At 40.9% G+C, this 27,923-nt stretch overlaps 4 protein-coding genes across 4 annotated transcripts; 3 read left to right on the top strand and 1 right to left on the bottom strand.

The window, feature by feature from the left end:
• Positions 1-1,849, top strand: LOC141840944 (protein DETOXIFICATION 49-like). Its single transcript, XM_074729048.1, has one exon. The coding sequence runs from the start codon at positions 105-107 to the stop codon at positions 1,710-1,712; it is 1,608 nt and encodes a 535-aa protein (XP_074585149.1). The 5' UTR covers positions 1-104; the 3' UTR covers positions 1,713-1,849.
• Positions 1,850-3,424: 1,575 nt separating this feature from the next.
• Positions 3,425-5,413, bottom strand: LOC141837711 (uncharacterized). Its single transcript, XM_074725086.1, has one exon. The coding sequence runs from the start codon at positions 5,411-5,413 to the stop codon at positions 3,425-3,427; it is 1,989 nt and encodes a 662-aa protein (XP_074581187.1).
• A 2,948-nt stretch (positions 5,414-8,361) lies between these two features.
• Positions 8,362-20,986, top strand: LOC141837246 (uncharacterized). The gene is made up of 12 exons (XM_074724686.1): positions 8,362-8,792; positions 10,410-10,486; positions 10,583-10,637; positions 11,090-11,159; positions 11,244-11,313; positions 11,400-11,710; positions 14,616-14,839; positions 17,063-17,139; positions 17,210-17,252; positions 17,376-17,433; positions 17,572-17,641; positions 20,227-20,986. Exons 1-12 carry the CDS (start codon positions 8,630-8,632, stop codon positions 20,776-20,778), a joined length of 1,770 nt encoding a protein of 589 aa, XP_074580787.1. The 5' UTR covers positions 8,362-8,629; the 3' UTR covers positions 20,779-20,986.
• A 1,120-nt stretch (positions 20,987-22,106) lies between these two features.
• On the top strand, positions 22,107-27,828 carry LOC141841858 (phosphatidylinositol/phosphatidylcholine transfer protein SFH6-like). Its single transcript, XM_074730055.1, has 14 exons — positions 22,107-22,183; positions 22,273-22,576; positions 22,899-22,998; positions 23,498-23,764; positions 23,934-24,011; positions 24,099-24,200; positions 24,289-24,338; positions 24,421-24,520; positions 25,475-25,564; positions 25,678-25,779; positions 26,327-26,492; positions 26,611-26,969; positions 27,350-27,424; positions 27,747-27,828. Exons 1-14 carry the CDS (start codon positions 22,111-22,113, stop codon positions 27,762-27,764), a joined length of 1,884 nt encoding a protein of 627 aa, XP_074586156.1. The 5' UTR covers positions 22,107-22,110; the 3' UTR covers positions 27,765-27,828.
• Positions 27,829-27,923: the final 95 nt, after the last annotated feature.

The following is a 27,923-nucleotide window of genomic DNA, read 5'->3' on the forward strand; positions in this document are numbered from 1 at the left end:
GAGAAGAGAAGTAGGCAGGTCTGATCTGCTCCACAGCTGTTGCCATGCTCGGTTGTTGAATCGTATAGAGAGAAAGGAAAGGAAAGGAAAGGAAGAGGGGGCAGATGTCATTGGTGGACGATCCCAATCTGAAGCAGGGCTTGATAAGGCCATGGATGGAGAAGAGAGGAGACGTGAGAGCCAGCCTAAATGAGGTGCAACTGCACGAGCCCACGGCGGCGGCGGCGGCGGCGGCGGCGGCGGCGGCGAGGGTGGTAGTGGAGGCTAAGCGCATCCTCGCGATCGCCGCGCCCATGACGGTCGCTGGCCTCCTCCTATATTCTCGCTCCCTCGTCTCCATGATCTTCCTCGGGCGTCTCGGGCGGCTCCCGCTCGCCGGCGGCGCGCTCGCCATTGGCTTCGCTAACATCACCGGATACTCCGTGCTCTCCGGCCTCGCCATGGGCATGGAGCCCGTCTGCGGCCAGGCAGTCGGCGCCCGACGCCTGACCCTCCTTGGCCCCGCTCTCCACCGCGCCGTCCTCCTCCTCCTCGCGGCTTCCCTCCCTATCGCCGCGCTCTGGCTCGCCATGCGCCGCCTTCTCCTCCTCTGCGGCCAGGATGCTGAAATCGCCGCTGCTGCGTACGATTACGTCCTCGCTTCCATCCCCGACCTCCTGCTTCAATCCTTCCTCCATCCCATCCGCATCTTCCTCCGCTCGCAATCCATCACTCTCCCCCTCACCTACGCCGCTGCAGCCGCCGCCGTCCTGCACCTCCCCCTCAACTGCGCCCTCGTCTTCTACCTCCGCCTCGGCATTCGCGGCGTTGCCTTCGCATCCGTCTGCACCAATCTCAACCTCCTCCTCCTCCTCGTCCTGTACATCTATTTCTCCGGCGTCCATCGACAAACTGCGGCGCTCGATTTCTCCATCGACTGTTTCAAGGGATGGCGTTCTCTGCTCAATTTGGCGATTCCCAGCGCCATCTCGGTGTGCCTAGAGTGGTGGTGGTACGAGATCATGGTCCTCCTTTGCGGCTTCCTCCTCGACCCCAAATCCACCGTCGCCTCCATGGGTATTCTAATTCAGACCACCTCTCTGATCTACATTTTCCCCTCCTCCCTCAGCTTCGGCGTCTCCACTCGCGTCGCCAACGAGCTCGGTGCCAACCGCCCAGACCGCGCCCGTCGAGCCGCCACCGTCGGCCTCGCCTTCGGCGCCGTTCTCGGGATCCTCGCGCTCGCTTTCGCCGTGGCGGTGCGACACGCTTGGACTCGGATGTTCACGCCCGACGCGGCCATCGCGGCGCTAACCTCCGCCGTGCTCCCCGTGGTCGGGGCTTGCGAGCTGGGAAACTGCCCGCAGACCGCCGGGTGCGGGGTGCTGCGGGGGAGCGCGCGGCCTCGCACCGGGGCCAACATAAACCTGGGCTCGTTCTACGGCGTCGGAATGCCGGTGGCAGCCGCGCTGGCGTTCTGGGCTCGGCGCGACTTCAGTGGGCTCTGGCTCGGCATGCTGGCGGCGCAGGCTGCATGCGTCGCACTGATGCTGCTCGTCGTTCTCCGCACCAACTGGGACCTGCAGGCTCAGCGCGCGCAGCGGCTCGTCGGCGGACGCCTCAACGCCATCGCCGCCACCGACGAAGCGATCGTCGTGGTGACAGTGGTGGGAGACAGCGACGATCAGAAAAAAGCAACAGCAAAGCTTCAAGGCAGCGCTGACGTTGACTAATTCCCGAAACCCCTAGTTTCATATTTCTCTCTTCTCTTCAAATCTTTTATTTTCCAATTTTTATAATTTTTGCGATCTCTTATCATATGAATCCAACTGGGAAAGAGACCAGATATTGTTCCAAATTATTCAAAGTGAAAAAAGTGAAATTTACCCCAAATAGTCAGTGAATAATGATTGGCTACTTCTAGATTCTGTGGACCAGCCGCCATTCCTAGATCCTTCGATTCTGCATAATTTAAATGTCAGATCCAATTGCGTAAGCAAAATCAACTGATCTGCATCAATCAACATAAAAATATGGAAGCAAAGGATATGCAGGAAAAGAAAAGTAATTATCACAGATAAAATGTTTGATAAAACTTTACCTATTTGACTGTAACATACAAAACTTATACTCCATGCATGAATGTTTCTGTCTTTACCACTAATACTTTCAATCTCAAAGCAGCAGGATTATCATCTAAACACAGTTTTGCTCTCATTTTGTGCATCAGTGCAGTCAAATCTCCACCACAGTCAAAATGCATGACCATCCTAGAGCGTAAAGGCTCCTGTTCATTTCCTGCACCATGCAGGCATGCAGCATTTGATAGGTTGGTCCCTTTGTTTGGATACAGTAATCACAGCTTAAAGCCACATGGTTGAGGACCATCATTATTGAGCATCAATATGGTTTTCTGATCGAGTGCACATGTCTAGTGGCAATGTATGATAAGGACATTCATTCTCTACAAGTCTCAGGTTAATATTCCTCTGTAACAAAAGATACTGCTATCAGTAATATCCATCAGCAATAATCACTGAGATACAGAAGGAACAAGAAGTAGAAGCTCTCAGTTGGATTTATCATTTCTAATTCAAAACAAAAGTCTTTTGTCTCATGTTCAATCCGATTTTATGAATACTGATGAAGAGTGATCAATGCACACATGAACTCCAGAGCAGCTATAGTTTTCACTCCTTGCTTTCAAAATGCAAAAGAATAAAGGATTAGTATCTTGTTATGAGAGGTAAATGAGTATGTTGACTTCGAGGATACTATGGAAGGGACGGATAATGATGGGGATTGGTGCATAGAAAAAAATACATATATTGATGTAGAAGGAGAAGACAAAGTAGGAAGTCAAGAGATTGATAAATTTGATTAACAATAAGAAATGGAACTCCATTGGCCTACATCTTTGACAAAAAATGTGTGGGGCTGAAAGTTGATAGCTGTGACAACAATATCTCAACAAATAGACAACCAAAACAATGTGAGAAATATATAAATTTGAGTGAAAAATCTTAAACAATTAACAAAAACATGTATATATGTATGTATGTGTGAGTAAGGAAAGGACCGTGCTCAAGGAAAACATTCATCTTTTTTATTTTTAACAAATCATTGTTTTTTTAACATTTCTATTGAACAGTTTGGTTATATATTTTTTAAAAAAACTGCTAAAATGCATGTCTTAATAGCTAAAAACTGCTAAAATTAATCTTTTTATTGCCAAAAGATTGATTTCTTCTCACCTTCTTACTGTCGAACTCTATCTGATGGTGACCTGGAATTTTATAAGAGCTTGTATGGAAGATGGGCCATTCTAATTAAGCAACTTAGCTTCCTCATTTCAGCTTGTTTCAATCAGTTCACCTCGATAGCAAAGTAGCAACTTAGAATCATCTTCTAAGTATAACGGAGAACTTTGGAAAGGTTTTGAATGTTAAGTTATCCTTTCATCATAGCAAGTCAACTGTGAGTAGCCCATATCCTTCATATGTGGGAGAAGCTCCTCTTTGAGCATTGCATAAATTTGCTTTGCCTCAGGATGCAACCGATCCCCAGCAAAGAACACATGATCTTTTGTGTTAACCTCAATATGACTGATACCGGGGACTTTCTTCACCTTCCTTTCCTTCATCATCTTCCTCAGACGGGCCACATCGGTCCACTGCCCCTGTGAAGCATGTATATTGGCAAGAAGGACATAGCCCCCAGAGCTTGATGGGTCTAACTCAATCAACTCCTCACCAACATTGCATGCTTCCTCTACCTGATCATGCAGCTTACAAGCACCCAACAAAGCCCCCAAAACTACCTCATCCCTCTTGCTCGCCGGCATCTTCATCACCATAGCCTTAGCTTCCTCAAGTTGTCCAGCTCGGCCTAGCAAGTCCACAAGGCATGAGTAGTGCTCTGCTGTTGGTTCCAAATCATATATTCTTGCCATCGAGCCAAAGATCTTCTTTCCCTTCTCAACGAGGCCAGCATGGCTACAAGCTGACAACACTCCGAGATAAGTAATCCCATCAGGCCTAGCTTCATGTCTCAACATCAGCGCAAACAAATGCAATGCATAATCACCACGTCCATGGTTTGAGTAAGCAAGTATCATTGCGGTCCATGAGATGACATCCTTTATTTTGACCTCATGAAAGGTAAGCCATGCTGAATTCAGGTCACCAGTTCTTGAGTACATATTGATCAAAGCATTCATGAATGAAGTGTTCGAGTTGAAGCCAAGCCTATTTGCTAGTCCATGAATTTCCCTTACTACAATATTGCTATCGGAGTTGGCTAGAATACCGGTAAGTGTAGTTGCATTTGGCTTCACTGGTGACTGAAGCATGCAAATGAGAAGCCTCATGGCTTCATCTTTAAAGCCATTCTTAGCATACCCGTCAGTCATTGCATTCCAAGTCACTATATTTCTTTTCGGCATGGAATCAAAGAGCATCCTTGCTTCGCTCATGGAACCCTCATTCACATAAGCAGTGATCATCGCATTCCAAGCTGCAACATCCTTCATCGGCATTTGTTCAAACAACTCCCAAGCTTGCACTGTCAAACCATTCCGAGCCATGCCACTAACCATTGTTGTCCAAGAAACTGTATTCTTGTACGGCATCAACTGAAACAAATGCATTGCATCCTCTGCTCTATAGCTATCCAAATAGCCTGAGATCATGATATTCCAGGAGTACACATTTGGCTTCGGCATTCTGTCGAACAACTCCCGGGCATGGTCAATGCGGTCATTTTCTATGTAACCCTTGATCATAGCTGTCCAAGCCACGACATTTCTCTCCGGCATTTGCTCGAAAAGCTCTTGGGCAACCTCGACGAGCCCACTGCGAGCGTACCCTATGAGCATTGTTGTCCAAGATACGACATTCCTCGTCGGCATCCGATCAAAGATCCACCTTGCTTCGTCAATTAGTCCAACCCGACAATACCCAGCCAACAAGCTCGTCCAGGACACTACATTCCGCTCTTCCATGGCATCGAACACTTTCTGCGCCTCCTCCAGTCTCCCAGCCTTGGCGTACCCGTCGATCATGGCCGACTCAATGACGACATTCCGGCGGGGGAGCCGACGGAAGAGAGCCTCGGCTTGCTGAAGGAGGCCGTCCTTGAGGTAGAGGCTGATCATGGAGGCGTAGGTGACGAGGTCTCGTTGGGGCATCCGGTCGAACAGGGCGCGCGCTTCGTCGATGCCGCGCGCGCGGCCGATAGAGGAGAGCATCTCATTGCATGAGCGGATGTCCAATGGGAGTGGCGAAGGAGAGGCGGCGGCGCTGGAGATTGTGATGAGTCGGTGTGTCGCATTTAGAGGTGGAGGCGACGGCGATGAGATTGAAGGAAGCAACGCGAGAGATGGATTCCGACGAAGAAGATGAGAGTGCAGAATGAAGGCGGAGCAGCGGCTCATGGTTATGGCCAAATTGCAGGTACATCGCCGTAATAATAGGGATTGTTATATTGGCTCCTTTAAATTAAAAATAAGATTTAATTTAATTTAATTCTAAACTTAAATATGTTTAGACTGAAAATAATTTAAAATTAATATGTTTAAAATAAATTTGGATGGTTTTAAGGTTTTCGATTTGATATTTCATTTAAAATATTTTCAATATCCATATTTAATTATATATTTTAATAAAATATAACAATTACATGGCAAATTTTTACATCTTAAAACTAATTTTGAAAATTATAAATGATCCAATTTGAGATTAAGGGATAGGATGATTTAGTAAATTAACCACGATCGAATACTTTTGATCGGTTGGGTATTGGTTGGGTCGATCTTCCTTTAAATTTGTCTCTAACGAGTCGATTTCTTTTAAGTCGAGCTTCCTTTAGATTGGGCTTCAATCAAGTCGGGTTTCAATCAAGTTGACCTCCAATGAGGTTGGCCTTCGATGAGATTGGACTTTAATAAGGTTGACCTTCTTCAAGTTAAGCTTTAATGAGGTCGGACTTCAATAAAGTTGGCCTTCTTTAGGTCGGCTTTAATGAGATCGACTTTTTTTGGCCTTCGATTTTTTGGTCGAGCTTCCATGAGGTCGACCTTCAATGAGAGATCTTGGCTCTACACAGTTTATCTTTTGTCGGGTTTGTCATTGTTGGGCGGAGGAAGATTGAAAATCGAACAAAGATCTCTGTTTCTAGCAATTGAGAAAGAATTTAAATAAAGAGTTAGGAAGGCAATCGAGTCAAAGCTCAGTAAAGTCTTTATGATGCTTAAGTAAGATTTTAAAGAAAAATAAAGAAAATAAAAGGCGAAAATGAATAGTAAAAAAAATAGAGAATACTATAATCCTTTTGTTGATGTTGTAATCAATTACCTTTAAATAGAGAGTGAAAGGGTGATTTTGATTTCCAAAGGACATATCTCTTCCCTCTTGATCAAGAAGACACACTTCTTCGCAAGAGACACACCTCTTGATAGTTGGCATTTTAATAACCACGATGTCGAATCAGAGTTTCAAATTGGGAGCAGATCCAATTTGGATGTGACTCGAAAGAGACTTGACTTGAGATTTTCTAGAAGGATGTTATGGGTGTATATGTCAAGCCCGGTTAGTCGAATCAGACGAAAGGTATCGGGTGCGGGGCCGCGGGACCGGACGTATGTATCAAGTCGAATCCTACAAACCCCCCCGGGTCGAATCCTCCCCTCGGAACCGGATGAAAGGACCGAGCCGAGTCCTATGAAACCACCAGGTCATGCTCGCCTTAAGTGCCTAATCTAACCCTCACGAAGGATACACTGTCGGGACGCTAGTGTCGAACGGCGACCAGCTCACTCGGCACGGATACGTCCTATACTGACTCCCGTCTCCTCACATGACGCGAGCGAGATCTTTTCGACTCTTATTCCCGAATCGAAAATACCATCGGGTGTCTTGAGTGGATCCATGCGGCTCGGCCCTTTGCCACCCACAACATTTCCTCCTCGCCCGAGCGGACCCGCTCGGCTCGGGCATATACCCTCCAGCCGAGCCGATTTGCTCGTACAAAGGCCCCCCACATCATTAGCTTAATCTAATACTGAAAAAGACCACTCCCCTATCGTATGGTTATGAATGTTCCTCTGACACCCCTGCGTATCATCATGACAAATCTTCGGTAGATAGCGGAACATACTCCCTTAAAATGCTAATCAGCGATGAGACATTAGTGTTGGCCATACTCTGTCCTCTGATACATTCATAACGACGATGAGACTTTAGTCACATCCCTGATATGACCCAACAGCATCAAACCATGTAAAAGGTCCGTTGGTTACCGGAGGAAGGTATGCAATCTCACACTACGCTTCCTCATTTCTCCACTTCTTCTTTCTCTTCTTCCATAAAACTGACTTAAGCATCGGAGTAGTCGCGCCAGGACACTCCTGGCCTTCCCTCTCATCTTCTTCGTGGTGCCTGCATGTCTTTCTCTCTAATCCCTGATTAGCCTTAAGAGATCTTGGTGCGGAAGAAGACGGTCGCAGTGTCCGAGGGCGGATCTCAATCGGAACAAAGGAACAACTTAACTCAAACTCAATTTGACCACACTCAAACTTAGCTTAACTTAACTCGAGTTCATTTGACTTTGACTTTCAATACAATTTGACTTTTGATTTTTCTACGCCATGGTGTTGACTTAGATAAAAATTATTCATGTTAAAAGTAGAGAACTTGATAAAAACTATTTATTAAATATGCCCCATGTCTATTAATATTCTAAAAGAATCTAAAATTATAATTTGCTCAATGTCATGCTAATTTTCTAAATATTATAAAAGAATGTTATGCTCCATTTTTTTTTAATTTCAATGAGCTTCTAATGGAATTGTGTTACGCAACCACATTATATATTGTGCCGTTGTGTGTTATATGATACTTTGATTGATCACAATCACAAACACTTCATAAGTTTTTGTTTTTACAAATTTTCTATTTAAGCTTGAATGTTACATCAACTATTCATCTGATCCTCTAAATCTTGAAGAAGAGATGTGTATTTGATAGAGTATGTGATAAAACTACTGAATTCAATTTGATTTTAGCTATACTTTCTCCAAACAATGATGATCACAAAGTTGAAATCTGTTCTTGTATCTCTCTCATCATCATGCTCCACTCAAGAAGAAAAATAATGGTTTTGATGTGCAAGCATCAACAACTCCTTTTCTTGTTTTCTTATTTTAACAACAAAAGTACAATAAAGGCAATACAAAATAGATTAAAGAAAGGCATGATAGTGTTTCATTGACTTGCCAACCCAATGGTTGGTGCCTCCTTCACATGGCTATCAAGCTCACATGGTTCCATCCTTTTGTTTCCTAATCTTCTTGCTATCAGCTTTGATCACACGTCTCCATCAAAGCTTCAATTCACAAAAAAAAAGAGATTTTTTTTTTGAGAGACAAAAGAGATTATTGGAAAAGATCAATTGGTGTAATCTGCTCAAAAGGGCCAAATCTAGCTTCACATTGGCAAGGAGCGCGGTCGAGCTTGAGCTAGGAGCCAAAAAGCTTCCACCTTTCCCCTTCTCCCTCCCTCTTGCGCCCTGCTTCCAAGTGGGTTTCTAATCCGTGTGATCTGGGTGGCTTTCTTTTCGCCTTTCGAGGATCGCTTTTCCGCTGGAAAGGAGGATGTTTTCGGGCTTGATCCACAGACCGGAAGCTTCGATTCCACCGGAGGAGGCACACGGCCCGAGCCTGGTGCTGACGGCGGACCCCAAGCCGCGCCTCCGATGGACGGCCGACCTCCACGAGCGCTTCGTCGACGCCGTCGCTCAGCTCGGCGGACCTGAAAGTTAGTAACTTTTTGCCTTCAGTAGTGGATTTTCAAGCGCTCTTTGGTCCTTTTTGTCATGAATGACAGAAAAAAGGTGATGTCTCGTGAACGGATTTCCGCGTCGGTTTCTGAAGCTTCAAGAACTTTGCGGTTTCTTCTTTGGAAACTTGTTTTTTGGTTGCTTTAGTCGTCTTAGTGTGGTTGCTCTCTCCCTGGTTGACTCTAGGTTTACTTCACGATCCATTTGGTTGACCCTGAAATGCCATTCTTTTGAAGTCGTATTTATAATTTGCCTTCTACTGGAGATCTTGTCTCTTGAATGATCTCTGAACTCTGTAATCTTCCGACCAAAAGTAAGTAGATAAGTCCTCTCAAGAATGCTTTTATTGCTGCCATTCATTTGTCACAAACATTGCCCATTAGACTCTTATACTGAATTATCTTCATCAGTGTTTTCAGGCAAGTATGAGAAGCTGGTGAAACTGCCGGCATAAAGAAATCATAGCAAACTACCAACGAATATTATGTAAATATACTTTGGATTTCTAGGACTCTACTGAATCTTGACTGCTAATACCAAATTCCAGCATTCTAGTTTTTGATGTCATTGTTTGTCCTCTAAGGTCTTGGCCCATTGCAGTGCTTGTTGATGATCTTGAATCTAACCTTCCCTTTAAGATTTTGGTAACTGATGTATTGCTGTCTGATATTGAGAATAACCTTGATCCTCCTTTTTCGCATATATACTTGCATGGTAGCACATAACTAAACTTTAAACAAAAAGGTTGCAGTTATTCCAATTCAAGGGCATCACTTCTCCTTTTTGGCGGCTCATATAGATGATGATACCAGTAGACATTAAACTCCAAACAACCTTTAAGCAACAATGATGAAAGGTTTTGCCCTAAAATCTGTGTTGAGCTCCCTGTGCTAGCTTAAACTTTGCATAGAAAACTGGTTACATCTATGGCTCCGACCCCTAAACTGTAATCACCAAAGTTGCAGTTATAGTATTGTTAACAATTCACCAAGGTTCCCTGCTTAGGAAACAACTACATATACCAAAATGTTTGGTGTTTGCTATGGATAGGCATATTGAGATCTGTGGCTATGTGATAATAATGTTCATGCTCTGGAAAAATTGTGTTTGGCTCACCACATGCTTCTTAATGGTAGCAATCCTTTATGCATCCATAGCTCATAATTTGAAATTATGGACATATTTATTTTCTTCTACTAAGACGAATGCTCTTACAGTTTTTGAAAATAAGAAAGGATCATTTTGTGATTATTGTGCTTTACATTACTGCTTGATGATGATTCTTTCTTTACTTTATTGCTCTTATTTTCTGAGTGGAACAAGTGTTAATTTCACCATATTGGATATTTTTACTCCTGAATCTGAATGTAGTTCCTTGCATAAATAAACCTTGATGGTCGTTCCTTTGTGGTAAAGGATTAGAACAAAGTTCATGGTACTCTTTCTTTACCATCAATTCCTACAAATGATACTAAAAATAGTTAATGTAGGGAACAACAAATATCCCAAAGTATCGTAGTCTAACCAAGATTTCATTTTGATGCGACAATCATCAGTTCTAACTACTAAATGTATTGACATGTTGAATATTGTAGAGGCAACACCAAAGGCTATCATGCGGACGATGGGTGTTAAGGGACTCACACTTTTTCACCTTAAGAGTCATCTCCAGGTATTGCCGTGTTGAATATCATCATCTCACATGCCCTTTACTTGATTTCTCACTGAGAATTTTGTTTTGTTTTGTTTTTCCTGCTATGATTTCCAGAAATACAGATTGGGAAAGCAATCAGGCAAAGAGCCAACCGAGCAGTCGAAAGATGGTGAGCACATTGGCTTATCTCCGTTTCTCTTTCTTTGATTCTATCTTTCTAAGCAATATTTTATTTGAGTCTCAAGAAGCTTTCAGAAAAGCATTGTGTAGCTAGGATGTATTTTCCCTTCGATGTTCAGAAACTTTCTCAAGCTGATTCATAGTTTGTCTTGGCCGAAGCTTTCTTAGCCGTGGTACTCTTTTAGCTGAGATCATTTGGTTCTTCAAGTTCTTAATTCCAATGCTGCCACACAAACACACTTATAGATGAGTTTCTTGTAGCTTTTGATGTACCCAAATTGTTCACAAGAAAGTCGGTGAAAATGTAAGAAAGATTTCCATGTGGACCAGTTTTCTTGACATTTGGAAGGAGCAATCTGCCAAAATAACCTGAAATCAACTAAACCTACTAGTTACTACAATCATTTTTGTTAAGCTACCTTTCTTTGCCTTATATTTCAGCCTCCTACCTTTTGGAGAATCCGAGCAGTGGCACTCTGTCTCCGAGAATGCCTACGCCTGATGTCAACGAGTAAGTGTCGTCTAATCCTGCTGTCGAAATGTCGTATAGCACATGGTTCAGAAACATTAACAAGGTTGGAACTCCTGCCTTTAGGGGTCAGGAAGTCAAGGAGGCTCTAAGAGCACAAATGGAAGTGCAAAGAAGATTGTTTGAACAAGTGGAGGTAACTAATTCTCACCTTCTCTTTTCTTTGCTCTATTCCATTCAACACAAAAAGCACTAAATTCTCTCTTTTGGCTGTTTCATTAGGTTCAGAAGCACGTTCAGATACGAATGGATGCGTATCAGAAGTACATCGACTCCTTGCTAGCGAGGGCTTATAAGATAGCATCAGAGCAAGTGGCCTCAAACAGCTTCCCGGCGACCGAGCATGATCTTCTGGACTTGCCAAGCAGAGCCATTTGCTCCCCATCTGACATTTTGAGTCCTGCAGTTCTCCATCAGTTATCGGTGAATCCAGTCAGCGTGCCGAGCTCTAGCTGCAAGACCTTGCCGTCGTCTTCTTCCGCAATCGAAGGCCAGTTCTTCTATCAGAAGCCACCTGCGTTGAAAAACAAACCGTGCTGAAATGTAGCAGCAGCAGCAGTAGTAAACCACCTCGCTCTGTTTCTTGTAAGATCATGGAGGAAACTGAACTCTCCAAAGTTGTTGTTTCAAATGATTCTCTCTCTAATCGTGCTCATGTGACGATGAGGAACCAGGAAGCAAATTTCTATTTACATTTTTCTTATAATGCGACGTCAAATTATTTTAATTAAATGTATCATAAACTAAAATTATTATAAGAATATCAAAATAAGAGTAGAGTATTTTTGCATTGAGAACGGATATCCCGTGCGACCTGTGCGCGACACTTTCGATCCATCGCCGCTGCCGCCCTTACTGTGCCGTCCGGCTACCGTCGGTCGCTGCTTCGGGTGCGAGTGACGCGTCGCTCGTTGGCGTTCTGTCCGGTAGAGGATTTCGGTCGGAATCCGACGAATTTGGTCAGAAACGCGGCCGACAGTGTTGGGTGTCTGATTCCGATCAAATCGCGATCGAATTCCGGTCAAATCGTGGTCGGAGATCGGCAGAGGAAGGATCGGCGTGCGAATCTGATCGCGATTTGGTCAGATCTGGTGCGTGCCACTGCCGGCCGCGTTTCCGACCAAATTCGTCAGATTCTGATCAAATCGTGGTCGAAATTCGCCACCGGACGGAGCGCTGACTAGCGGTGCGTCGATCGCGTTTGAGGCGGTGGACGACGGTGGCCGGACGGTGCGGCGGCAGCAGTGGTGGATCGGAAGTGTCGCGCACGGGTCGCGCGCGAGATAAGTCGTGCAGGATATCAAATTTCTTTTTGCATTAATATGTTTGGTTGTTTTAATATTTCAAGATTGACTGTTTTGATCCAGTCAGGAAACAACACTCTGACACAGGCGCCTTGCTCTACGCGTCAGAGAGCTAGTGTTTAAGTACGGTGTTTCGTGTCGCGTCCGTCCGAATGGATCAGTGCGGTCGACCGCATCCAGCAAATGGCGATCGGGGATGACGTCGTTGTTGGACGCGTGTCGACTCGTGACATGTTTAATCCAGGGACCCTTAAGAAGTCGCCACGTGGCTTGTTCGAGGATGGTTTGGTGGAATGGAGGATATAAAGGGTTCCGCTCTCGACCGATTGGGCAGCCTTGGTTTTGTCTTTGGGCGGTGGGAGAGAGAAGCTTCGATCTCTCGGATTGGTGGAAGCCTGGCGAATCTCTCAGCGGGTAAGCGAAAGAAGCGAAAATTTCGATTTTTTTAAATTTATTTTAATGGAGATTTCTCGATCTACGCAAAAAATAATTCAGTTCTGTTGTCTTTTGATTTGATTTTATATTTCACAATTCGCTAGCATCTGTTTTGTTTCAGTCAATTCAGAGTCCCGGTCGTAATTTGTTGCCTTCGATCGTTTCTTTGGAATCTGCTGGAGCCAGGAGTTGAGTTGGGGGTGAGATCGGCGCTAGCCAATCTAGGTATGTTTCTTGCCTACTTGTGGCTTTAGTCTGGATTGATTGGTCCATCTGCTCATTTAGGCTGTTTTTGGGTGTTCTTCGAGGGACTTGTGTTCTTTTTTTTGTGAAGAATCGACGGGGATTGATAGTTCTGGAGACGTCAATTGGGTTCTTTTTCCAGTAAAGTGCTGTACATTACTTTTGGGGGCTTGATAGAGTTTGGGACTATGAGTTTTGACTCGCGATGATAAATATCGCTGGCTTCTTATTCTCTTGTACGGCTCAAGTAGGCAAAAAATTTGCATTTTTCCTTGACCCGTCTCTCCCATCACTCAACTTAGTGGTGGTATAAAACCAACCAGATGGGATTGGGGATGATCCTTTGGGGTTCCTTAAATTTTTGGTATTTTCTCCTTGCTTTAGCACTTAATGGTCAATTTTTAGTATTGCTGTTTTACTTCCATGTTGAGTTACTGAGAAGGAAATTTGCTAAGAAAACGTAGGGTCTTTATCATATGCTTTCTTACTTTATAATCATCTAGTAGTATATATGGATTGTATTGTTTTAGTCCAATTTCTTATAGAGGCCTGGGGTCATTCTTGGCCCTTTATGTGCTTTTACTGTTCTTGCTGAAATAACGCATGACGTGAACTAGAGGAAGTGCACCAACGTAAAAGCCAGTGTCAACAACACTGTTTGTGCCTTCCAGTATCATACAACAAATTGTTTTGATTGGTCTGATAAAACCCAAATATTAGAAAGTCAAATGAGATCGAAAATTTACAATTCATCTAAGTTGACTTTGATGGTGAATAGGAATCCTTGAGCTCAAATATCAAAGCTGTCATAAGATTTTTTCACAGTTTCATGGCGGCAAGATTACTAATCCAGAGCTAACCTTCTGAAAGTAGCTTTGCTCATTTAGCAGCTAGACCCCACCACCGTCACCCACATACCTAACAAAAATGCTTAAGCCATCTTTTCCCAGAGAACATCCTATGAAGTCTTATTTTATTGGGCAATTTGAGAAGTTTTCTTAAAATTGAGATTGCTTTTCCTTCTCTATTTCTACAAGTCCTTTTTCAATTTTCTTATTCCTTTTGTGAAGCAAAAAACTTTTAGTTGAATTTAGGTTGACTATGTTTTATCTTCTAACTCTGGAGAATGTCTCCTTCAGAAAGAGCTTTTGTAGGATTGGACTCATTATTCTCAAATTCCATGTCTATGATGTTGCGCCAATTGTTTGAGTTGCTACTGCAATTAATAGGTTTACAGCTCACATTGGATAGCTTCTTGTTGGAGGATTATGAGAAATCATAAGTTTTAGTTTTTGCTTCTCTACGATTTAGTTTGTAACAATGATTTGGACTGTCTAGTTTGTCTACATTTGTAATTTAATTTGGATCATGAATGGATTTTTTTTGTTTAATAAGTTTCAAATTTTTTTGCAGTGTATTGTGTGAAATTGTAACCACCACGCTATTTCCACAGATGATGTAAAATGTTTCAATCACAACCACTCTCTAATATAAGTCCAATCCGCAACAACTCACTTGGTTATAACCATCAACTAGAGATAAGTGACAAGGTTATGGTCTCAAATGATGGAGGAAACAACTCTAACAATCCTAATTTGGCATCAAGGCAGCGTCTACGTTGGACAAATGAACTCCACAACTGTTTTATAGATGCAGTAACACAGCTTGGTGGGCCAGACAGTAAGTGAATGATCAACTGCTTCATTCTTCTTCCTAACTAAGAAAACTGTTTTATCTGTGAATTTTTGAGAGGACATGAATCTGCCTAAAAGCTTTTCCATGCAATTCTCCTTTTGTGTATTTCTTCTACTTCATCTTTCATATTTGTACATAATGTCTTGGAGTAATGTCATAATTAAATAGGGATAAGAGTTCCTGATCCTTGATATTCTTACATTTAGTAGTTCTGATGTTGTTATAGACTTCTGTTGTGGGAGATGTTTTGATAAATTGTTCTATAGGAAGCCTCATCATCATAATAATTTGCCAGAATTTCAGAGGCTTGATGAAAATTCTCCTCTCTTGGCCAATTGATTTAATAGTTGTTTAATTCTTATGAAGTTCTTTTCAATGTTAGATAACTTTTAGCAACTACACCATAGAGGGTACTTAGCTGGACTTTCTATGACTATCTATTACATATTTACAATTTTCTGCTTTCATTTTAGTTTCAACTTCTTGGTTCTTCCTCAATAATTTGACACCAAATGTGCCTTTTGTGTATTTCACTCTACCTAAAAGCTTTTAGGCAGATTCATAGAGGACATGAATCTGCCTAAAAGCTTTTTCCATGCAATTCTCCTTTTGTGTATTTCACTTTATTTCATCTTGTAGGATCGAGTTAGAGCGCTAGAGGGGGTGAATAACGTTTCGTGACTTTTTCACTTGTTCGACAAATCGTTCATAAAACAGAGTACGTAAATAACATTTGCAGCGGAAAAGTAAGGAATGAGTATACTTTTGTTTACTTGGTTCACAACCACAAGTTGCTACTCCAAAGCCCACGATCCTTAACTTGATCGTTTTCGACGAGCAATCCACTATAAAAACTCTCCTCTTACGAGGAGTTTGACGTTTTACAAAATTAGTTAGGAATGATAAATCCTTACCGTCCTAAGATGTTTAAGTACAAAAACGACAAAGTAAAGATTACCGACTTAGAAGATAAGAACTGTAAATGTTGGTGCAGCTTCTTGGCGTTACGACGACGTACTGGATTGACTATTTGTGCGTAGAAAGTTATCGTAATAGCATAGTAAGTTGTTCTTTAGGGGTTTCCCTCGTAGCTGTTTATAAATGTTGATCTGGGCGTCTGGAAGTCTTTTCGGGCGCCTGAATCGTTCGGTCGCCTGGATCCAAATAAGGACACCCGGAACATAAAGTTTCATCCCCTCCTTTCCTGCATCACAAGTTAGAAATAAAGTATAACAGAAAGGTAATAGTTTTGGCAAACTGTTTGGTCATGACTTTAGATTTTCAGTGAAATCTTAGGTTAGATCGACGCCTATTGTTCCCCTTTCCGGAAATGCGTCCTTATCTACTCCACCTGGGAGAAGTTACCTTTTGCCAACCTGGTCCTCCAAACCCCGTTGGACTTTTGCTCAGCCTTGATCATCGACCCTCAGTATTTTCACTGCTAGATGTCCGGTCCTCCAAACCCGCTTAGACTTTCCATCTGGTGCTCTGATCTGCCAAGATTTCTTGTCCAGTCCTCCTGACCAGGACTTCCTTGCTCAGTCCTCCAAAGCAGGTCTTCCTTGCCTAGCCGCAACTAGGGCTTCCTTTGCCTAGCCTCAATTAGAACTTCCCTGTGCTACCTGCAGACTTAATTCAGTTTGTTAGTCAATTTCACAGATTTAACTTGAACCTTTTGTCATTATCAAAATCCATGTTCATTCATCTGGTGCTCCCTGCACCAACACATCTTTCATATTTGTACATAATATCTTGGAGTAAGCTCATAATTAAATAGGGATAAGAGTTCTTGATCCTTGATATTCTTACATTTAGTAGTTCTGATGTTGTTATGGACTTCTGTTGCTGGAGATGTTTGATAAATTGTTCTATAGGAAGCCTCATCATCATAATAATTTGCCAGAATTTCAGAGGCTTGATGAAAATTCTCCTCTAGTTTAATTGATTTAATAGTTGTTTAATTCTTATGAAGTTCTTTTTAATGTTAGATACCTTTTAGCAACTACAACATAGAGGGTACTTAGCAGGACTTTCTATGACTATCTATTACATATTTACAATTTTCTGCTTTCATTTTAGTTTCAACTTCTTGGTTCTTCCTCAATAATTTGACACCAAATGTTTTGATACATCTTTTTAGTTGGTTCATTTGTCTATTAGTGATGTTACTTTCAGTTCACTTAGCTAAATTCAGTTCGCCTACAACAGGAGCAACTCCAAAAGGAGTTCTTAGGATCATGGGTGTACCAAGGCTGACAATATACCATGTCAAGAGTCACTTACAGGTATTTCTGGAAGTTTATTTTCCTTGAAGGTTTTTGTTTTTACTGACTTTGGCTCTTATGTTGCTCTCAGAAATACAGGCTTGCAAACTGCATACCTGATCCATCAACTGATGGTAGGTGTCTTACATGAATCTTTGTGAAAATAGGGATTGATGAAAATAAATAGTTGTTTTGTAAACCATTAACTGAAGAGTTTAGCTAAGAGGATGGTTTGGTTTACTGTGTTTCTGTTGTAGGTGTCAAATCTGAAATCAAAGATTCTGGCGACCTGACCTCAGGAGTTGAAAGTTCCCCGTAAGCATTGCAGGATCTTCAACCCTTTGTTTGCATTTTTTTATTTGGTATTTTAGACAATTTCCAATGTTTTCTTGATTAAGTTCATAATAGAACAATTTGAGGTGTGTCATCATTTTGATTCTCTTGTTGTCTCAGTGGGATGCAAATAACTGAAGCTCTAAAGTTGCAAATGGAGGTGCAAAAACGGCTTCATGAACAATTAGAGGTAAGTATTTCATGTGGAAGATTAGTTCTATTATTTATCTGGCTACTAATTTTGGCTCTTATTGAGCATGCTTATAGAGCTGTTATGGCCTGTATAATATCAGCTGATTCTATTATGAATAATCGTATGTCAGCAGATTAATCATCGGAAAACATTATCTAAATGGAAGAATAACTCTTGAGAAGAAACAACTCTGAAAACTTGCATAACTTTAACTGAATCCACAATTGCACTTTGATAGAAGATGCATCGTGACTTTTTCATCTATATTATATTTGTTTGATGTACTTGATTCTTGCCTAAAACCAACTTGTTTATTAGAGTTGCATGCTGTCATATCAACGCTTGGATTTGAATTTCATGTATAGGCAATATCCTAGCTTGCTGCCTCCTTCCAGACGTTTGATGTTTATTAGTATCCATGATTTGTTCAAACTGATGTTGCCAAATTAAATATCCATTTCTATTCAGTTTAGTTATATAAAGGATTCCTGTATCATCAGCCACGTTTCAGATAGGTTTTTAAAATATATATATAGTTGTGCGAATAAACTTTCAAAATAGTTCATATCAAGTTCATTCATTGTGTTTGGTAAAGGCACGTAAAAGATGGGTGACCAAAGAGCATCTAACTAAGCATTCATGTTATATTCATGAGCATGAGAATGTTGATACAGTTAGCTAATGTAGCTGTTGGCTAAGATTATTAAACTGATGCAGACATGATGGACGGATGGACCTGATTGAAATAATGTTGAAAGTTTAGTGCTCCAACCAAATAAAGTTATAGGATCTACATAAATTCTGGAAGATAGTTTAGTGACTAGTGACACAATTAGAGGGGGTGAATAGGTGCAGATATCTAAATGACAAATCTTTTGATTCCTCTTGTAAATGCAAGGTTTATGCAATTGTTAGTGTAATAAAATTTTAGTATTTGTTAGTACACAACAAAATTAAGTATAAACAAAATAAATAATATTAATGCAAAACATTTAACATGGATCATACGTTTGGTCCTACACCACGGCCTATTAACTCATTAACTGAGTCATTCCTCAAAAATCTAATAAAAATTTTTTACCTTGGTTTGAACTCTAATTCTACTCTATGAACTATTGACTCATTAGCTAAGTGACTCCTTGGAAATCCCCTACAATGAAAATCTCCATCAAAATATCATATTGCATATGTTGTAAATGGTTAAAGTATATGTCCAACTTGCCAGATGAACCAGAAAAGTAGACAAAAAGATATAACAATGCCTTTGACCATGACTATCATAATGAAAAAACCAATCAGAGCTCTGGAATGTACATATAGGTGACAGTTCCTTCAATCTCAGATTAGCACATCAATAGGATAAAAAGTGAAATGAGGCTGAAGTGAGATTTTAATAACAAATCTCTCAAGTGGGTTTCTCTTTGAAGTGACACGTATATTACCTAATTGATTTATGAAAAGGAAAACGCTTGAGGTCGCTAATAAAGAGGGATAGTACAACTGACATAACAAAAAGATGTTTTCTCTATTTATGTCTCCACTGGAGGAGAATAGTATAAAGGAGCAAATTGATAATAGAATGTTTTCCTATTCAGCTATTCACTAGTATTGCATAGCACAACCCAGCGTTTTCTTTGGAGCAACAAACTGAGAACAAGATGTTTTTTTAAAAAAGTTTTTACTGACTGTTGATGGTGGGTACGGATTAGAGAAATCAAGGAAACAGGATTAGAAAGATTTGCACATTTGAACATTAGATCAGAAGGAAGACAGGGAAACTAGAAGGAATGAGAAGGATCAAGCATTGAAGTTCCATATCTTCTGGCTAAATTGGGGAGGAGATAGAGAAAGAAATGAATGATAATGGAGAGACAAAATGTAGCATACGGAGAAGTTGTAGGTTGTGCAGATGCAGGAGACGCTATGTAGAGGCAGAAGGCTGCTTGATTTGGATTTAGAGTTGCTGCCAGATGTCGAAGATGCTGATGAACTTGCTTAGAGGTTTTGAATATCATGCCCATGAGTCTTACTTGGCCTCTCGTCTCTTGCTGAAATTCTAAAGTTAAGATAGTATTGCGGGACTAACATATAATATTTTTAATAAATTTTGAAGAATACTGGAAACCTACAAAGTTTCAGTAAATTCTCTTCAAAAAATGGGTGTCAAAGGACAACCTGCTTTGTTTGAACAAAACTTTCACCAAATTACATTTAGAAAATAAGAAAGAAATGTGCTGAGTTGCATGCAAAAAACAATGAAGAAAGTCAATGTGCTGAGAATAGTAGGAGTTGTAATGATGTGTAGAACATACAATGATATAAATGTAGAAGAAGAAAAAAACAATACTCTATAACCTAGAGGAAGTTCAGATTGCAAGTACTTACCAATCAAATTACTGTCTGGAAACCTAGCAAAGACAGTGTGACACAGTTATATGTTGGAAAATGTTTCTTTGCTCCTTCAAAATATACAATCTCGTCTTATATGACACTCATAGATAGTATTTACTATATGTTTTCTGTAGGCATTCTAAATAAATAAATAAATAACTTGGTGAAGAGAAGTCTGAAACTTTTGGCAGGTGCAAAAGCAATTACAGCTAAGAATAGAAGCCCAAGGGAAGTATCTTAAGAAGATCATCGAGGAGCAGCAACGGCTCAGTGGTGTGCTTGCTGAAACACCGAGAGCCGGAGGAAGCACTTGTGCCGGCAGCTTCAGTTACGACTGCCCTGATGTAGACAAGACCGATTCCTCAATTCCTGCTCCAAACTCAGATCCCCCAACCCAAGACAGAGATGCCAATGATGACCATGGAGGCACTGTGGAAGTGCTTCAAAGTCATTCAATTGTGAATTCCTTCAGCAGCAAGACCCTGTCTACAGATTCCACAGCCTGTGTTTCCTCCCCTTCAAAGAGCTCAAAGCATGGAAAATCGATCAAGAGACAGCGCTGCAGCATGGCCTCAGGGCTCGCCGAGACTGAGCTACTCTCCCATCATATACTGGAGTCGAGTTCAGGCTCAGATTTTCAGCAGCAGTGCTCACTGTTCACACCTAATGGATCGAACTTCGATGCATCGACCACCTCAATCTGCAACAATGCCTTGGGAACTGGTTCTGGTGGTGACACATGAAGGATTCATGCAAATGCTTGTTGTATCAGAATGTTCACGTACACTGATTAGTTCTGATAGAAGAATTTGTTATTTCTTACTTCAATCATCGCATCAGTTCAGGAATTAGTGGTAGAAACTATGTACTGTTTCTCGTGCATATGTATCTTGTCTTCGTGTTTAAATTTTTATTTATTTATTATTGATTTTAAAGCACTTCCTATTTCAATCCATTTTTTTTATTTTCAAATCTGGAAAACGTATATTTCCTTAAATAGAAGCGGTGCGGTTGGGCTCCAATTTAACGGTCCCATCCATTACTTACCCGACACGCAACACCCACTGGTCCCATCCATTCACTGGAGATCAGCTGTTCCACTCGGTGCTCGAACCATCGTTCAACCACGATCCTCATAATTCTACGCCAAGTGGCGACACGCCGATCGAATCCTGCGCACACTTCCTGTCCCGACAGACACACAAAGCTCGCGGCTCCCCCGTCTTCTCCGCGTCACGCGTAACAGCAGCTTGTGCACGCATAAAGCGAGGCGCAGTCCCCCGTGGCACTAACATTTCCGATTAATCAATTTTCCTCTTTTTAATTTTAATTTTAATTTTAATTTTAAAAGTGCATCATCACTCCCTTTCTTTTGCATCGTACGGAACAACCTGTAAAGCGCACGCTCTCTGGACGCTTCTTCTTTTGTATAAACTCCCCAGTAATCGCTGCCTTAAAATTCCCCAAAGCAGGCCGGCAGGCAGGCAAGCAAGCGAGCGACCGCAGAATCGAAATAAAGCGAGCGACCTAGCCATTGGCCATCGGTCCTCCTCCTCGTGGGCCCCACCGGGAGTTGGCGACCCGGTTTAAACGCCCCCATTTATGCACGTATTTGCTCGCTCTCTCGTGGATTTTTATGGACGGCACGAGTATAGAGAGCAGGGGAGTGCGCGAACCCGCCGCAGCATTCATGGCTTCGCTTCGCTTCCAATAAATTTGGATTCCTTCCCTCTTCGGTTTCCCGATCGCTGTAAAGAGAGATAGGAGAGAGAGAGGGGGTTGCGAGGCGAGCACGGATTCCGGTTGATGCGGTGGAGGATAGATTGGTGGATGGGTGTCCCGTCGCTCAATGCCGCGAGAAGGTAGCTTTCTGTCTGATCGATCCCTTTTGTCCGGGTTTCTGGTTTGGAAATTTGATGGTCGGCTTGGTGGATCTTGATCTTGACGGTTGATGCATTTCGTTAAGCTGTCGCCTCTAAAAATGGGTTCTTTTTTGTTTTTGTTTTAAATTCCGTGGGGGTTTCTTAAATTTAACTTTTTCGTACTCTTTCTTGTCTACTGTTTTTGGTGATCGAATGCATCAGCAATCTCGTGAGACGATTGGGACGAGTAACAAGATTTGTCCTCTGATGATGGAAAAGATGAACGGTATGGTTTCTCTAGCTCATGTCAATCCATTTCTTTGGTTCTATGAACTGATGCTGGAGTCTTGTATTTTTGTCTATGTTGTGTTAAAGGGCTTGAGGTGTCTCATAGTTGGGAAGATAGAAAAGAAAGAAGATCCGATGCGGAGAACTCGGAGGATGAAAGACGAAGATTAAGTATTGGAGCTTTAAAGAAAAAGGCACTGAGTGCTTCTTCTAAGTTCACACATTCTCTCAAGAAACGAGGGAAGAGGAGAGATGTTAATAGGACTTCTTCTGTTTCAATCGAGGACGATAGGGATTTGGAAGAGGAGCTTGAAGTATACACATTCCGCAAGGGGCTAATTTCTAGGGACTTATTGCCTGATAAACATGACGACTATCACATGCTGCTCAGGTAGAATTTTGACTATCAAATGTGTAATCTTTCGCTGTTTGCTTCTGTGTTTATTTTGAAAACCTTATGTGTGGATCTGTATGTTTAACTGCTGATTTTATCACAATGAAGTAAACGGCCTATGATTATTTCCACTGAATGGCCTTGTAAAATATATCAAACCAACTGGAATCCTTTTTTTTTTTTTTCTTTTTGTTTAATGCAATTTGCGCTTCAGTTTATGAGCATGTTCATTTTGTATCTGTAACTTGCATTTTCTCTTGGTAGCTACCGTCTCCAGCACTTTCACAATGATTATGGGGTGAGCTTTTACGTGTTGCAGGTTTCTGAAAGCTAGAAAATTTGATCGTGAGAAAGCAACTCTTATGTGGGCAGATATGCTTCAATGGAGAAAGGAATTTGGAACAGATACAATTTTGGATGTGAGTTTCCTTGCCAGATAGTTCTGTTTTTTTTTTTGTTTTCGTCAGACAAACTTCCACATCACTTTTGCAATTTTCACCAGATTATCTTTCTTTTTTTTTTCTTTCTTTTCATATATTTTGCCATTTCTCTTTATTTTCAATGGGCTTGTGAGGAGAGTTATGAGTGGCCAATGTCCACTGAGCTAATACAAAGTTAAGTGGACAATGCTACATGATCTTGAGGAGAGTTATGAGTGGGCAATGCTACATTTACCGTGATGGCAAACATCATGCATGGGCTTCTTTGGCATTGGCGAGATCACGCGAGCATCTTCCGACACCACATATCGACAGTCTTCGATATGGCACAAAACTATCTTGTTTTGGATGGGGATTGAAACCACATCTCAGAATGAGAGTTCAAACCATGCTTGTAATGCAATCAATTTTGGAATACAGCATAATGTATAACAAATGTTAAGTGCTGCAACTTAAAACACTATTTGTTGGATTCAAGGACTTTAAGCTTGAGGAGCTGGAGGAAGTCTTGCAACATTATCCTCAGGGCTATCATGGCGTCGACAAAGGAGGAAGGCCTGTCTACATTGAAAGGCTTGGAAAGGTGGAGCCCAATAAGCTTATGAACATCACCACAGTTGAACGATACATAAAATATCATGTTCAGGAATTTGAGAAAGCTTTTCATGAGAAATTTCCTGCATGCTCTGTTGCAGCAAAAAGACACATTGACACAACAACCACAATTCTGGATGTGCATGGTGTGGTATGGTATTTAATTTTCAGAATCTAGATATATTAGTTGTTGATGTGATGCAGAATATTAACAAAGAAATATTTTTTGCTTAATCATATAATTTAATGTTGTAGTTGCTGGAACAAGACTATTGTTTGCTTGATTTTCCTGAAATTATTAAGTGTTCGGTTTGAGTCAGGGCTTGAAGAATTTCAGCAAGACAGCAAGAGAGCTATTGCTTAAAATGCAGAAAATTGATGGAGATTACTATCCTGAGGTATTTTGTTCATTCAAATTTCTAAACATTGATCTGTTATTTTTATGCATCTATATTGACACGTAAGCATTCAATTCGGTAATGCAGACTCTACATCAGATGTTCATTGTCAATGCCGGTCCTGGCTTTAGGTTGCTATGGAATACTGTAAAAGGTTTTCTGGATCCAAAGACGACAGCAAAAATACATGTATGTTCACTATGATAGGAGTTATTTGTTTCACTAGCTTTGAAGGCTAGGCTCTAGAATACATGCAGATAATAACTTTATCCCACAGGTATTGGGAACTAAATACCAAGGTACATTACTTGAAGTCATGGACTCAAGGTTTGATTTATTACTCTCTGGTGATATTGATGGTTCTTCTTGTTGATGATTTACTGAATTTAATTTGTATTTTTGCACTCAGCCAACTTCCAGAATTCTTGGGTGGCACATGTACATGCTCCGGTGAAGGTGGCTGTTTGATGTCTAACAAAGGACCATGGAAGGATCCTCACATTATGAAAGTAAAGTTTACTTGGATAGCTATGTAGAAATATGTCCTGCACATTACACCCATGTTTTAATTTAACTGAAAAAGCCAAGTCCAAATATCATATCAAGAGTGTGACACCCTAATTTAGCCTTCATGGAGAGTTGTGGCTTAATGAAAAAGGTTTATAAGATTAGATGTGCCAACTACTGTTAGCTTGGGCTTGTGATTGGATCCAATAATGTTAATGGAAGTTCTCTCGTTATGATGCATTGTGACAATTAGGATCAAAACAAAGCTCACCTAGGCATAATGAAATATCTGGAAAGAACTTGTGTAATGATGAAACCACCATTGGGCATTGGGCTTCACATGTCATTGACTATTGATGATTCTGGGTTGAATTGGACTTTGAGTAGTGATGGAGATGTCAAGCCTAAGTAGTCGAGACTATAACGTTCAAGTTTAGTCTCTGCTATACAGTTATGAGCTAATAAAAGGGGTTTATAAGCATCAATGAGGGAACTACTATTAGCTTGGACCTAAACTTTTCAGGCTAGCAGTTGAGCCTAACGGCTCTTAAGGAGTTAGTTCTCTTATTTGAGCAGATTGTGACAAAGAGACCATTAGGTAAGATTGATTCGACTTCTTTATGGAATAGCATTATTCCACTTTAAATTTGTTTAGAAGGTAACTCATAGAATACTCTTTATTTTAAGTAATCTGCGTTAATACTTTTCTCTTACATTCAGCTAATGAAATTACCTGATCTGATTCCCCACTTAACATCTAATAGAAGCATCAAGTTTCTAAACTTGAACATGATAGGAGTGGCTTGAATTTACACGTCCTTATCCCACTATAGAAGAGTAAGCAATATATAAAGACCTTGTCTGTTTTGAGTGTCTTGGCACTTTTTGTTTTCCTGAAAAGCTTAAGAGCAATGGGAGTCACTCTTATTTACCTTTTGGTACTCTTCAAATTTTAGCTTGCATATAATGCTGAAGCAGTGTCATTGAGGCATACTAGAAGAATGTCAGGTGGCGAAGAGGTCTTTGCTGGCCCATACCTTTCAAAGGCTAGTATTTACTGATCTAGACTTCAGCATATGGGCTTTCAATTCCTGCATTGATATGGATGCATTTGGCGTACTATTCCAACTGAGAATGCTCGTCTTTGCTCAAATTTCAGGGAAGAAATAGTAGTGCATGGACACTTGAATCTGGATCTGATGTTGATGATCTTGTTTCTAGATCTGTTGAGTATAGTCGTTTAGCCCCAGTTTGTGAAGAAGTGAGTTCTCTTTGCTATCCTGTTTGGAGCTTTACTTAATGATATTCCACTGATTATCATCTCCAAAATGCATTGAATCGAACTCTTGAACATGGCAATGTTATAAAGGAAACCTTTTCAGAAGATACTTAATTCTTGAACTATGTTTTGAACAATTCAGTACCTTTTTCTATATTGCCATGAGCATGTGATAAAACAATTGATATCTCCCATAATAATAGATTTTTACACAGTTCTATTGAAAGATTTTCTTGATAAGTCGTCCATTTCATAAAGGACTTTCTTGTTTCATTGCAAAGAAATTAGTGATCTTGTAATCACACTTTTCGTTATTTTTCTTCCTAAATGTTTTCTGTAATGGCCTTTCAAAACTCAAGTTTGGAAGTAGTTTGATCAGTATTCCTACATTTTATCGCTGCAGGAATAACTAGATGCAATTTTAATCTAAACAGACAAAATAACAATCTCATATAGGTGGGAAATGAAAACTTGTGTTGGATAATGTCGTGCCAATTGAATTTCAGTGCAATTGCATCCATGACTGCAGATCAAAGCAAGAGATTCAGCAGCATACTATAGTTGTGATGATCATTTTGTTGTGGTCGACAAAGCTATAGATTGTGGTGGAAGAGGAGCAACTTCTTACAAGACACTATCTAATTTTGGAGACCAAGGAAGGACTTCATATGGTATTGCAACATCAAATTCACAAGGCAAGCAATCCGTGTTCCTCTAGAAACAGTTCTCTGTTGGTTATAGAAATATCCTCCTCATCCTTGTTTGTCTATGGTCCTCAAAATTCTTAGTTTAGTTTTTTTTTTCTGTTAACAGATAATTTAAGCATTGGAAGTCACATTTTCCTCCGGAGAGATTCAGGAGAAACTAAGTTTCAGTTTCTTGGAAAATTGATAATAGCTTTTCTTGTTAAAGTTCTATCATTTATCCATGTGATTGGATTTAAAGAAGGGAGATTGAGCGGCAGCCGTCCTTCTGATGTTCAACATAGATCAACCGGGAGAACTATTGAAGATCAATTGACTCCTGTTTTAGAGCGTCTGCAGAGGCTAGAAAGTATGTTAGATGAGCTCACCAATAAACCCACTCAAATCCCTTTTGAGAAGGAGCGCGCCCTACTTGAATCTTGGGATCGAATAAAACATGTTGAGTATGACCTTGAAAAGACCAAAAAGGTAAATTTCTGACCATCCTAGTATCATCCTCAATATTTTTTGTCTGGTGACACAATTACTTCGTGAGCATCCATGTCAGTGCTCTCTGTTTAGTGTGTTAAATGGTCCATAAGCCTATGGTGCAGGAGAAATGACACATTGTAACATGTTGGCATCGTTTATGGATTTGTCCTTATCCACACTCTGATTCAAGTTTCCCTGCCGCAACCTTTTTTTATATATAAATAGTTATGCATCACCTCATGTAGGTTGGTCTGTCTAGGTAGCTTTATGCTATGAATTTCATTTAGATTTTTTGTGTTAGTAAGTTTGCTCTACTTGAAGGGTTATCTTCTCAGATTATTGCTGTGATTTGTTTAGTCTTTGCATGCTTGTTTCAGGTATTACATGCTACAGTCATGAAGCAGCTACAAATTGTTGAGTCATTAGATGCAATGAAGAAATCAAGTGTTCGGGTAAAGATTTAAGCTTTTGCTATCTTCACTCATTACATCACTTATGTAGCTAATCATATGAAAGACTTGCGATTTCATTTTCTAGAATTTCTGATTCATGGATTTTCCTAGAAGGGAACGTAGAGGATGTCATTTCCTCGAAGCTTCTCTCTTTGAGAAGAAACTAATACATTTGCTTCTCCCAATTCCATTTTTGTTATGAATCTACGAACTGTTTTGCTAACTTAGTGTTACTTTGATGTCCAGAAAAAGAATCGTATGCACTAGATACGTCCACTTAACCTTCATGTTTATCACAAATAGTTTACATTTCTTGATTCAGAAAATGTCATTCTGCTGATTCTTCAAGGCTGTTCAAACAATGACAAAGTTGTAGTAGAACCAAGAGAGGCTTCTCCAGGAATCGCAGGCCAAAACTAACATCAAGCTATCTAATGTCCTGAAGTTATTTTGTTTCTTCGAGGGAGTGACTGGTGTGAATTCTGGATAGGAATTAGTC

Source organism: Curcuma longa, chromosome 11 (assembly GCF_044706935.1).
Source record: "Curcuma longa cultivar G26 ecotype Majalengka, Jawa Barat chromosome 11, ITB_CL_G26_1.1, whole genome shotgun sequence".
Lineage (NCBI taxonomy): Eukaryota > Viridiplantae > Streptophyta > Magnoliopsida > Zingiberales > Zingiberaceae > Curcuma > Curcuma longa.

Excerpts from the sequence above, each read along its gene's own strand:
- LOC141837711 (XM_074725086.1), bottom strand. The coding sequence starts at position 5,413 with ATGAGCCGCTGCTCCGCCTTCATTCTGCACTCTCATCTTCTTCGTCGG.
- LOC141841858 (XM_074730055.1), top strand. The coding sequence starts at position 22,111 with ATGCATCAGCAATCTCGTGAGACGATTGGGACGAGTAACAAGATTTGT. Across the intron at positions 22,184-22,272 it reads GATGATGGAAAAGATGAACG|GGCTTGAGGTGTCTCATAGT; the intron begins GTATGGTTTCTC and ends GTTGTGTTAAAG. Across the intron at positions 22,577-22,898 it reads GACTATCACATGCTGCTCAG|GTTTCTGAAAGCTAGAAAAT; the intron begins GTAGAATTTTGA and ends TACGTGTTGCAG.
- LOC141837246 (XM_074724686.1), top strand. The coding sequence starts at position 8,630 with ATGTTTTCGGGCTTGATCCACAGACCGGAAGCTTCGATTCCACCGGAG. Across the intron at positions 10,638-11,089 it reads AACCGAGCAGTCGAAAGATG|CCTCCTACCTTTTGGAGAAT; the intron begins GTGAGCACATTG and ends CTTATATTTCAG. Across the intron at positions 17,140-17,209 it reads ATGTCAAGAGTCACTTACAG|AAATACAGGCTTGCAAACTG; the intron begins GTATTTCTGGAA and ends TGTTGCTCTCAG.
- LOC141840944 (XM_074729048.1), top strand. The coding sequence starts at position 105 with ATGTCATTGGTGGACGATCCCAATCTGAAGCAGGGCTTGATAAGGCCA.